Here is a 12383-nt window from a genome sequence, read left to right as displayed (position 1 = left end):
CCCTTAGGCATGTATGAGTCTCCATTAGCAGCGACATAAAAAAAAATTTGGGCTGTCAAAAGATTAAAATTTTTAATCGAGTTAATTACAGCTTAAAAATTAATTAATCGTAATTAATCGCAATTCAAACCATCTATAAAATATGCCATATTTTTCTGTAAATTATTGTTGGAATGAAAAGATAAGACAACGTACGTCAACATACGGTACATAAGTACTGTATTTGTTTATCATAACAATAAATCAAAATGGCATTAACATTATTAATATTCTCTTAAAGTGATTCATTGATAAAAAAAACTTGTTCTTAAAAGATAAATGTTAGTACAAGTTATAGATATTTTATATTAAAACCCCTCTTAGTGTTTTCGTTTTATTAAAATTTGTAAAATTTTCAATCGAAAAATAAACTAGTCGCTCGCCATTGTTGATGTCATTACACCATGCTCACTCCCCAAAACCATAAAATCATTTGGATCCAAGCGCCAGCAGAGGGCGCCAAATAACAAAAAACAAGTAACAAGCGGACGTTACACTTCTGTCATTTTAATCTGAGCGGGGCATGTGAGTTAATTGCGTCAAATATTTTAACGTGATTAATTTTTTAAAAATTACCGCCCGTTAACGCGATAATTTTGACAGCCCTAAAAAAAATTCTAAGTCATTCCCTAATAAAATCCTGATTATTTTTTTATACAAAAATAGCAACACTTAAATAACTATAAAATTCTCAAATTTTACGCTCGATGCACAAAAATCACCAAATGCTGAGATAATCACCTATATTGTCAGGATCAATAGAAATATTTAACATATATACGTTTTTGCCCGAAATAGCAACTTCATTTCTTTTATATTTAGTTTTGAACGGCAAATAAATCACTCAATTTTCATATCAGAAACTTAATACTTGAGGAAAGCATGCAGGATCATCTTAATTTTCTGAAAAAATAATCTATATTCATTCACAACTTATTTAGGCTGAATTCCGCTATTGTGTAGAGATACAAATTCAACATGGCGGCCGTCACAAAACAAAAACAAAGCGCTTTTTAAGTTGAAAATTCTAAATAAATGCTTAAATCGTGGAATTTCTATACATATGAACGTAAAACAGTCTAGATTCTTGGTTAAAAGCAAAAAACAGGCAGTTATCGTTCATTTTACGTAAATATTTCGAGCAAAAGTTACAATATTGTATAATCCAACATGGCGGCCGTCATGAAATAAAGAGCTTTTTTAGTTGAAAATTCTTGTAAATAAATACTTAAATCGCAGATTTCTATAAATATGAATGTAAAACAGTCTAGATTTTTGGAATAAAGCAAAAAAAAAAAAAAAAAAAAAACAGGCAGTTATCATTCATTTTACGTAAATATTTCAAGCCAAAGTTGAACTAATTTTGTCCATTGATGTTTTTCACGTTTGAAAGTGCATGCATGGTGCTATTTAATATAATAATTACCTTGCATCCTCGACCAAATCACTATTGAGACACTCCTGCCTGCTTTTATGCAGGAAAACCGTTGTCCTGTTTCCACCTAAATCCGGTGTTAGAACGCAACGTGTGTCTGAGTTTATCACAGTGAACGCCAACTCAACGTTCTGCCTGGGTCGGCCCCCTAGGGGAAGGCGTGGCGCAATGTCTGTGGGAGCTGTCTTGTCAACTGATGGTGGAGTCTATGTCAAAAGTATTTCATCACATTATCAATAATTTTTCAGTCGAATAAAATGTTTCGAACAGGCCATACACAAGCGCCGCGGTGTTAATGATACAAGAGGTTGAAAGTGGCACAGAAGCAGCAGTATTTCAAGGTTTTCTTTCCGTTTCTTTGTTTTGTTTTGTCAGGGAAAGGATGAAGGGGAGAGATTTTGCCATCTGTCTATTTTTGCATCCATCCCAGCTGCTTGGCATCACATTAGACAATCAGAAACTCACAATCTGGCAACGTGCTGAGCCTCTGTAGTGGCACTTCCAGATAAAAGCTCATTTTCAAACTAAAGGGAATGCTGTAATTGAGTACACGTTTTCAAGCGTCACCTTATCGGGATCCACAGTAATGTGCCAGGAGCAGCTCCTTCCGTTGTCATAGCTGCTGGGATAGAAGCGGCTGGTGAAGGTGCCCGACTCTCCCGTGAGTTGTTGCGGACCGCCGCAGCCTGAGTCCGGCCCTTGAACGATGCCAAAGATAGCGTGTTTAACTTTTTTGCTAGCAGTGACGGCGATAGATGACCCGAACTGGTCTAAAAATGAACTGTTTTTACAATGAAAACACAATAACCTTGGTATATAACCATTTATAACTCAAATATGCATACCTGTCAACCCGAGGCCGTTGCCAATCTTACAAATAGTGACGTATGCCCTTACAAATTGGTGACTAATCTTACAACGTTATGCATTTTGTGCATTATGAAACAAAAATAAAACTCAATTTTTAAAATAATATGAATTTATTGGTAATATTGTCACATATAACCATAATATCTTCAGATGCATCATGATTAGATAATAATCAGTAATCAGTAGCAGTAGTAATCAGTCTGGTCTTATTAATGTCCCGTCCCCAGCAAAAAATGTACATGCAGGTTATGATGTCATATCTACCCTACCGCTGTCAAGACCAAACCTACGCCCTTGCTATAACTAAAGATACCAGGGTCCGATCACGTCATTTTCAAAGTATCGGAATCGGCAAAAAAATATCGGACATGCCTTTTTTAAATATATATACGTATATATTTTAATTAAATCATTTTCTAATTGTATTTAACGTTACACACAAAATGTCTTACATTCATCCAGAGTCTTTAGTTTTGGCTTAAAGTAGGGCTATCAAATTTATCGCATAAACGGCAGTAATTAATTTTTAAAAAATCAATCATGTTAAAATATTTAATGCAATTAACGCATGTGCTGCACGACCCACCCACGCATTGTCGCGTTCAATCTAAAATGGCGTCGTGTTACCTATATATAGAGCTAACAGGCAACGTAAAATGAGTAGAGAGAATTTTGCCAGTCTTTGGAGCCTTTTTTTAATTGGCTAAAGCCTTAAAATCCCTCTCTCAACAATTAGAAATATCGTGGGAAGCAATGTGGGGAAGTACGGTAGTGGTTGATCTTTTCCTTAACACCCTGTGTAACTTCCCGACGCAGAGAAGATGTATCAATTGGTGCCACTACTCACAGTCATTGTTGCACTTCCCATCATGCATTTGGGTTGAATGGCTGCAGTATCATTTACTGAAAGCTCAACAAATACACTAGATGGCAATATTTAGTCACAATATACAAAGTCACATTTATCCTCTAAGAATTACAAGTCTTTCTGTCATATTTGTGTGTGTTCTCAGCTCTTTTTTCTTTATGCAGCACCTGATCGAGCCAGATTGGCGGGGTAATGCGACACACCTGTGCTTGATTAGGAAAGCTCAGTATTTAAGGAAACCTGTCACCATCTGCAAGTGTCGGACTATTGCTTGCTACTTGCCTTGCTTACCGCCTGTGTGTTCATCGTCAGCCTTCGAGTTTCCCGACGTTCTACGGTCGTATTTTGGTTTGGTCATCTTTACTTTAGTGCTCTTTTGGGCTTTGTAGTTTGATTCTTGTACTCTGTTATATTCATGCATATTTCGCATGCTCCCTTTGTTGTACTTTATTATTATACTCGCGTTTATTTGCGTGCTCTCTCAGTTTGTTATATCCGCATTTTTCGCGTGCTCCCTTTGTTGTAATTTATTATTATACTCGCGTTTATTTGCGTGCTCTCTCAGTTTGTTATATCCGCATTTTTCGCGTGCTCCCTTTGCTGTAATTTATTATTACACTCGCGTTTATTGGCGTGCTCTCTCAGTTTGTTAAACCCGCATTTTTGGCGTGCTCCCTTTGTTGTACTTATTAAACACAAACTTTAGCTTTACCTGATCTCTTGGTCTGTTTTTGGGATTCACATCAACGGCTTGCCGTTCTTGACAGAATAGTCCGACCACATGGATCCCACGGACTCGGAGGATCTTTTCCGTGCTCTCGCTGGTCACGACCAAATGATCAGTCAACACGAGCAATCGATATGCAAATTAGTGGATGTGATCAGCTCGCTCACCACAAGAGTTGCGAATATGGCTCCGCCTGTAAAACCCGGAGGTATAATTGACGCTACCGCGGCGCCCGACCTGCCCGCCCCTCCTCCGATGAGCCCACCGGCGTCTTTTCGGGAGCCTATGTTGCCACACCCTCATCGTTATGAGGGAGAGCCAGGTGCTTGCCGACAGTTTTTGCATCAGTGCTCCCTTATTTTTGACCAGCAGCCTTTTACGTTTGCTAGTGATAGATCCCGTGTAGCTTATGTAATGAGTCTCCTCACCGGTAAAGCGGCTACATGGGCCATGGCGGTAAGCAACACAAGGCCCGTGGTCCGTAATTGTTTTGAAACTTTCGAGACTGAGTTCGTGAGAGTTTTTGATCATCCGGTTAGGGGCAAGGAGGCAGCCAGCCGCCTGTTGGATTTTTTTCAGGGCGATCTGACGGTAGCAGACTACTCTATTCAGTTTCGCATTTTGGCCGCGGAGAGCGGTTTTGGAGAAGCGGCGCTGTGTGGGATTTTTCGGCGTGGGCTGTCTTCTGCAGTGAAGGACGAGTTAGCGGCCCGGGACGATTCGTCGAATCTGGAGGACCTGATTTCCTTGTCCGTGCTTTTGGACAATCGTCTGAAGGAACGGGAGAGGGAACGTGCCATGGAGCCTCGGGGACGTCGTTGGTCGTCGTCGCAGAGCAGCCCGACTGCGGTCCATAAAGACGGCTTCGTCGAGCCGCCGTCCGTCTCTACGCCGACGCAGAGTCCAGTCCCGACGGGAGGGGAGCCTACACAACTCGGTGGCGGCCGCCTTTCTGCTGCGGAGCGACGGAGGCGGTTGGAGGCAGGCTTGTGTCTCTATTGTGGCTCGCTGGGACACCCTATCGCCGCCTGTGACGCTGTTCCTTCGCGTCGACCTGGATCTTCGGTTCCTGGGGTTCCCCTCGCCCGAGGGGGGCCGAGGTTCGTACATGACAGCAATCCGTCAAGTGAGTTGCCCCACGACGACATAAAGGAACCCAGACACCCCCAAGGCGTTATGAGACTGCAACTGCCGTGTGAATTGTCACATGGTGGGGTTAATTTTAAGTTTACTGCTCTGATCGATTCGGGGGCAGATGATTGTTTTGTAGACCAGAGTGTTGTGGACGCTCTTGGCTGTACATTAATAAGACTTGCTAGGCCAAAACGGGTTTTAGATCTCGATGGGCGACCCCTGGCGGATATTAGGTTTATTACGCCTCCACTCAAAACAAAACTGTCGGGCAATCATTTTGAGGTCCGAAGCTTTTTGGTTATGCCGTGTAAATCTGCTCCAGTAGTACTGGGGCTCCCCTGGTTGAAAGTACATAACCCCAATATTGACTGGGCTAAAACGCAAATAGTAACTTGGAGTACTTTCTGTTATGCACACTGTTTACGGTCGGCGTGTCTACTTCCCGCTCAAGCACACGTGACGACCGAGCCAGTTAATTTGGTCAATGTTCCTACTGATTATCACGATCTCAAATACGTTTTTAGTAAAGAGCATGCTATGACCCTACCGCCGCACCGTCCCTACGATTGTGCCATTAACTTGCTGCCCAATGCCCCACTGCCCAATTCAAGGTTATATCAGGTCTCTAAACCGGAGCAGGAGGCAATGAGGGAATACATCTCCTCTTCCTTAGCTGCTGGCCTTATTCGCCCTTCGTCTTCTCCTTTGGGGGCAGGGTTTTTCTTTGTCGGCAAAAAAGATGGGGGTCTTAGGCCGTGCGTTGACTACCGGGGTCTCAATGAGATTACTATAAAGAACAAATACCCCTTACCATTGTTGGATTCGGCTTTCGCCCCATTAAAATCAGCCAAAATTTTCACGAAATTAGATTTGCGCAGTGCTTACCACCTGGTCAGGATTCGTGAAGGGGATGAGTGGAAAACCGCTTTCAAAACACCGCTCGGGCATTTTGAATACCTGGTCATGCCTTTCGGTCTGACTAACGCGCCTGCGGTATTCCAGAGCCTCATAAACGATGTGTTACGCGACATGTTGAATGTATTCTGTTTTGTATATCTGGACGATATTTTAATCTTCTCAAGAAGCCTGCAGGAACATCAGCAACATGTCCGCCTGGTTCTGCAAAGACTTCTGGAAAACAAACTATTTGTCAAAGCAGAGAAGTGCGAGTTTCACCAGGATTCAATACAGTTTCTGGGGTTTATTGTGGAAAAGGGACAGCTCCGGCCTGATCCCGCTAAAATTCAGGCAGTAGCCGAGTGGCCGACTCCAACATCGCGTAAGCAACTACAAAAGTTTCTTGGGTTCGCCAACTTTTACAGACGTTTCATTCGTAACTATAGTATGAGGGCCGAGCCCCTTACTAGACTAACCTCCAACAAAAGGCCGTTTACGTGGTCTTCGGTGGCAGAGGCCGCATTTGTAGGCCTTAAACGGGCATTTACGAGTTCACCTGTCCTGGTCCATGCTGATTCTGATCTTCCGTTTGTGGTCGAGGTTGACGCATCGAGTTCCGGAGTGGGGGCCGTCCTGTCCCAGAGGTCTACCGTCGACCAGAGACTGCACCCATGCGCATTCTACTCCCGCCGCCTCACCCCAGCGGAAGCAAACTATGATGTCGGCAACCGGGAGCTACTCGCCATTGTGCAGGCTTTGCAGGAATGGAGGCACTGGTTGGAGGGGACTGAAGAGCCGTTCCAGATACTCACAGACCACAAAAACTTGGAGTACCTTCGGGCTGCCAGACGCCTCAACTCTCGCCAGGCCCGTTGGTCGTTGTTCCTGACCCGCTTTAACTTTGCAATTACTTACCGTCCAGGGTCAAGGAATGGAAAGGCTGACGCGCTATCAAGGATCCATGAACCGGTGGAGGAGGGTCCTTCAGAGGAGCCGGTCGTACCTGACCGCCTGATTGTTGGGGCGCTACGGTGGGAGGTCGAGCGTCTGGTGGAGGAGGCCTTGCGGGGTGTAACGGTGCCTGGAGGCTGCCCCGCTGACAAGTTATTCGTTCCGGATGCTCAACGTGCAGGAGTGCTGAAATGGGGTCACACTTCCAAGTTCGCCTGCCACCCAGGTGTGTCTCGCACGTTCTTCCTCATTTTCCAGAGGTTTTGGTGGCCGGGTATGCGCAGGGACGTCATGGACTACGTCGCTGCTTGTACCATCTGCGCTCGAGGCAAGGCGGTTCATCGTCCCCCAGCTGGATTGCTGCATCCACTTCCTGTTCCATCTCGCCCTTGGTCCCATGTGGCACTGGACTTCATCACTGGACTCCCGCGCTCCAAAGGTCTTTCTGTCATCTTGACTGTGGTGGACCGTTTCTCAAAGATGGCACACTTTGTCGCACTCCCCAAGTTACCCTCAGCTCTGGAGACTGCTGATTTGTTGGTGGCGCACATATTCCGGGCTCACGGCATTCCTACTGACCTGGTCTCTGATAGGGGGCCACAATTCGTCTCAAAAGTTTGGGGGGCGTTCTGCAAGGCATTGGGGGCCACGTCAAGCCGGTCTTCTGGTTACCACCCGCAATCGAATGGACAGACAGAACGGGTCAATCAGGAGCTAGAGGCCGCCCTCCGCTGTGTTTGTCAACTGCATCCAGCCTCCTGGTCAGCACACCTCCCGTGGGTGGAGTATGCCCACAACACCCTCGTTTGCTCAGCCACCGGGAGGTCACCATTCATGACCGCATACGGATTCCAACCTCCATTGTTCCCGTCGCAGGAAGCAGAAGTAGTTGTGCCGTCTGTCCAGGTCCACCTGAGGAGGGCCCATAAAGTCTGGAGGAACACAAGGGCTGCACTGGTCCGCACGGCAGCACGCAACCGCCAGATAGCTGACCGCCACAGAAGGCCTGCTCCGGTCTATCGTCCAGGCGAGATGGTCTGGCTGTCGTCGAGGGATTTGCACCTTGCTGGGACTTCTAGGAAGCTGAGCCCTAGATACGTTGGTCCGTTTGCTGTGGATGCTGTGGTCAATCCGGTCTCTGTCAGGCTGAAGCTTCCTAGCTCCATGAGGGTCCACCCAGTTTTCCATGTGTCCCTGCTCAAACCGGTCTCCACCTGCCCCTTGAACCCTCCGCCAGTGCCTCCTCCTGCTCCTCGCGTGGTCGACGGTGGGCCGGTGTATACGGTGCGTACCATTCTTGATTCTAGGAGGCGGGGTAGAGGGGTGCAGTACCTGGTCGACTGGGAAGGTTATGGCCCAGAGGAACGCCAATGGGTCCCCCGCTCCTGGATCCTCGATCCGTCGCTGCTGCGGGATTTCCACTCCCTTCATCCCTCGAAACCAGGTGGTCCGCCAGGGGGCGTCCGTTGAAGGGGGGGTTCTGTCATATTTGTGTGTGTTCTCAGCTCTTTTTTCTTTATGCAGCACCTGATCGAGCCAGATTGGCGGGGTAATGCGACACACCTGTGCTTGATTAGGAAAGCTCAGTATTTAAGGAAACCTGTCACCATCTGCAAGTGTCGGACTATTGCTTGCTACTTGCCTTGCTTACCGCCTGTGTGTTCATCGTCAGCCTTCGAGTTTCCCGACGTTCTACGGTCGTATTTTGGTTTGGTCATCTTTACTTTAGTGCTCTTTTGGGCTTTGTAGTTTGATTCTTGTACTCTGTTATATTCATGCATATTTCGCATGCTCCCTTTGTTGTACTTTATTATTATACTCGCGTTTATTTGCGTGCTCTCTCAGTTTGTTATATCCGCATTTTTCGCGTGCTCCCTTTGTTGTAATTTATTATTATACTCGCGTTTATTTGCGTGCTCTCTCAGTTTGTTATATCCGCATTTTTCGCGTGCTCCCTTTGCTGTAATTTATTATTACACTCGCGTTTATTGGCGTGCTCTCTCAGTTTGTTAAACCCGCATTTTTGGCGTGCTCCCTTTGTTGTACTTATTAAACACAAACTTTAGCTTTACCTGATCTCTTGGTCTGTTTTTGGGATTCACATCAACGGCTTGCCGTTCTTGACACTTTCTATCCGTGGATCCCTCTCACAGAAAGAATGTTAATAATGTAAATGCCATCTTGAGGATTTATTGTCATAATAAACAAATACAGTACTTATGTACTGTATGTTGAATGTATATATTCGTCCGAGTTTATTCATTTTTTTCTTAATACATTGCCAAAATGTATATGATCGGGTAAAATGATCGGGAATGATTGGAATTGAATCGGGAGCAAAAAAAAAAGCAATCGGATCGGGAAATATCCGGATCGGCAGATACTCAAACTAAAACGATCGGGATCGGATCGGGAGCAAAAAAACATGATCGGAACAACCCTAGCTATAACCTATTTATTACATGACCATATTAGGGCAAACAATGACACATAAATCATTGAATTCAGACCACAACACAATGAAACATCAACTTTCCAAAGAGCATGAGTGCCCTCTAGTGGAGAAAAGACATTGCTACCTCTGATTGGTATAATGGAGTCATGTGGTAAAGTCCAGTGTTTTTCAACCGGTGTGCCGCGGCACACTGGTGTGCCATAAGAAATCGTCAGGTGTGCCGCGAGAAATTATCTAATGTCGCATTTATTATACTGTATATATATTGAAATGTCCGTAACTGTGCTGGCCCTTGAAGGGGCCATCAGACTGCAGAGTGGTGACGTAGCGGGAAGCAAGCAAGGAGGGAGGGAGAACGGCGTGAAAGCGAAGTTAGCGGTCGCATGTTACGGATGCCGCTGTTATTTTGTTTATTATTTTTCCATTGTTGCCACAATAAAGTGGGAAAGTCATCACAGACTCATCTCCTTTGTATTTCCCTATTCGGTGCTATTACAATATTTTTTTACGTCGTTGGGCGGAGTTGCAGTAGGAAGGAAGGAAGGAGTAGGTAGAAAGTTCTCATGTATTGCTCATGTCTGCTCTGATTTCTAGCCATCAACGACCTTGCTGTCCGCGACAATGTGGACCCCAGCACGTCTACTGCACATCATTTGGTTAGACTCGTCATGTGTCAATATACTTGAAAGCGTCCCTTCTATTTTATCCATATGTGACATCCCCCTGTGTTAAATTCCAACACATTGTTGAGAACAGCAAGGTGGCTAATGGCTAAAAATCCGTGCAGTTCTTGAACGCGACACGAGCAGCACAGCGCCGTGGTGCCAAGCAAGATCAAACGTCATCTCCAAACGAAACACCCGTCGCTTCAAAACAAGTCGAGGTACTTTCTGTTCGCCTTCGTGAAAACACAGAGGAACAGGCAACTTTTTTTTTTTTTTTTTTTACGAAGGTAAATGAGAAAGCCCTCAAAGCCAGTTACCTTGTTGCTAAATCCAAAAAGTCCCACACCGTGACAGACATTAATTAATACTACCTGCCTGCAAAGCCATTGTCTGCGAGATGCTCGGCCCTGATGTGGTTAAAGACATTGCTATAGTCCCCCTGTCTGATAATTCTGAGCTTTTTCAAGCCTAACTGCTATAAAAAAAAAAAATAGAAAAAAAAAAAAGACTGAGAGCTGTTAAAGAATAAGGAAATTGACTTTCTGTTCATCTAAACAGGCTCAAGTTTCACACTGAGTAAGTATACATACTGAGAAATTATTTTATGATTAATTAGGACTGTCAAAATTATCGCGTTAACGGGCGGTAATTAATTTTTTAAATTAATCACGTTAAAATATTTGACGCAATTAACGCACATGTCCCGCCCAGACAGTATTCTGCCTTTTGGTAAGTTTTACAGCAAGGCTTTTTGGGCTGTCTAACAGCGAACTCTTGTGGTCGCTTTGCGACATGGTTTATTGTTTTCTTGCCGGTTCAAAATGGCTGCAGGACGTCTCGGGCTGACGCCTACATTGTAATGTTGTGCTTATATGATCCTTGGACAAGATTTGTCCGTAAGTATGGTTGTTGTAAAGAATGCACATATTATGTTAGTAAGCGAAATGTTATATTTTTTGTATGAGACGCTTTTTGTTTATGTTTAGTGAACCTGTATAGCGTGCTAAGCTAAAGTTGTTGCTAATGCAATGCTTGTGTACTTTTTTTTGTAGTTTTACGACGCTCTAAAGAGGACAATGGTTTGAGGCCATTTTGTTAATAAATTAGATGAAAAAGGAAGAAGTCTGATTATTAAAGCGTCGTTGACTAGCTGTCTAGCTTTGGAAAAAGTAGACGCTTCGGAGTGAGGACAGCATAGACAGATTTAAATGACAGTAGAGTGAAATGCCTACTACAGTCCTTATGTACCGTATGTTGAATGTATATATCCATCTTGTGTCTTATCTTTCCATTCCAACAATTTATTTTACAGAATATATATATATATATAATTTACAGAAAAATATGGCATATTTTAAAGATGGTTTGAATTGCGATTAATTGTGATTAATTACGATTAATTCATTTTTAAACTGTAATTAACTCGATTAAAAATTTTAATCGTTTCACAGCCCTAAATTAAATATACTGTACAGAAAATAATTTTGGAACAGTTTTGGTTTGTGGTGTGCCGCGAGATATTTTCCAATGTAAAAATGTGCCGTCAGTCAAAAAAGGTTGAAAAACACTGGTGAAGTCAATATGTAAAATAAAAAGGAAATATGGTGCGTCTCAGTGTAGCCCAAAGTGGTGGAGTAAGAGTAGTCTTTCTTCTTTACAAATCTACTCAAGTAAAAGTACAAATTATTTCGTGGTAAAGCTACTCTAAGAAGTACATTTTTCTCAAAAGGTGTCTCAAGTAAATGTAACGGAGTAAATGTAACCCATTACTACCCACCACTGACTGTCATTTTATTGTATTATAATCAATTATATGACTTTCAAAATCTGAACTCCCAACTTTCCCACGTTCTACTTTCCCCTATTAGGCAGGTCATCCTCACCCTTACCTAAGGTCGCTGAATCTTCCCCATTGTCAACAAAGTAGAGGACAACCAGGCCCACGCTGACACCGGTCATGACCACGAAGAGAACGATCAGCCATGTTTCCAGAGTGCTCAAACCGCCTTTCTTCACCATGCTGTAGTAACTGAACAGTGGCACATTTGTGTACAGTATTTGCACTTTGTTTGTCAGGTGTGGCAAGACATGAAGAGCGTGTAAATGAGTAATGAGGCTAATAAGTAACATTATCACTTGCTTTTATCAGTCAAAGCCCATGTGAGCAGCACTGAATTGGCACCTGTGAAATATACTGCTTCATTCCTAATTCCATTTTTAATGTCTAATGACTTAGAATTGCATCATGATTTGTTCTTATTTCAAGAATAGTAGGCGGGTTACAGACGTGGGTAAAGTTTTTGTATTTTAAAAATGAAATTTAAGAGAATATTTGCTATAAA

General features: G+C 43.7%; 1 protein-coding gene across 1 annotated transcript in view; it reads right to left on the bottom strand.

Annotated features, from left to right (window-relative positions):
- zgc:154142 (uncharacterized protein LOC555481 homolog) overlaps window positions 1-12065 on the bottom strand; it is a 42938-nt gene extending 30873 nt beyond the window's left edge. The window contains exons 1-2 of the mRNA XM_057842689.1: window positions 11931-12065; window positions 2042-2172 (exon numbers count right to left, since the gene is read on the bottom strand). Coding sequence (XP_057698672.1) covers window positions 2042-2172; window positions 11931-12060 — 261 coding nt within the window. The 5' untranslated portion in view covers window positions 12061-12065. The remainder of the gene's footprint in view (window positions 1-2041; window positions 2173-11930) is intronic.
- Window positions 12066-12383: the final 318 nt, after the last annotated feature.

Source organism: Corythoichthys intestinalis, chromosome 8, assembly GCF_030265065.1.
Source record: "Corythoichthys intestinalis isolate RoL2023-P3 chromosome 8, ASM3026506v1, whole genome shotgun sequence".
Classification (NCBI taxonomy): domain Eukaryota; kingdom Metazoa; phylum Chordata; class Actinopteri; order Syngnathiformes; family Syngnathidae; genus Corythoichthys; species Corythoichthys intestinalis.
This window is presented reverse-complemented; position numbering and strand designations above follow the sequence as displayed.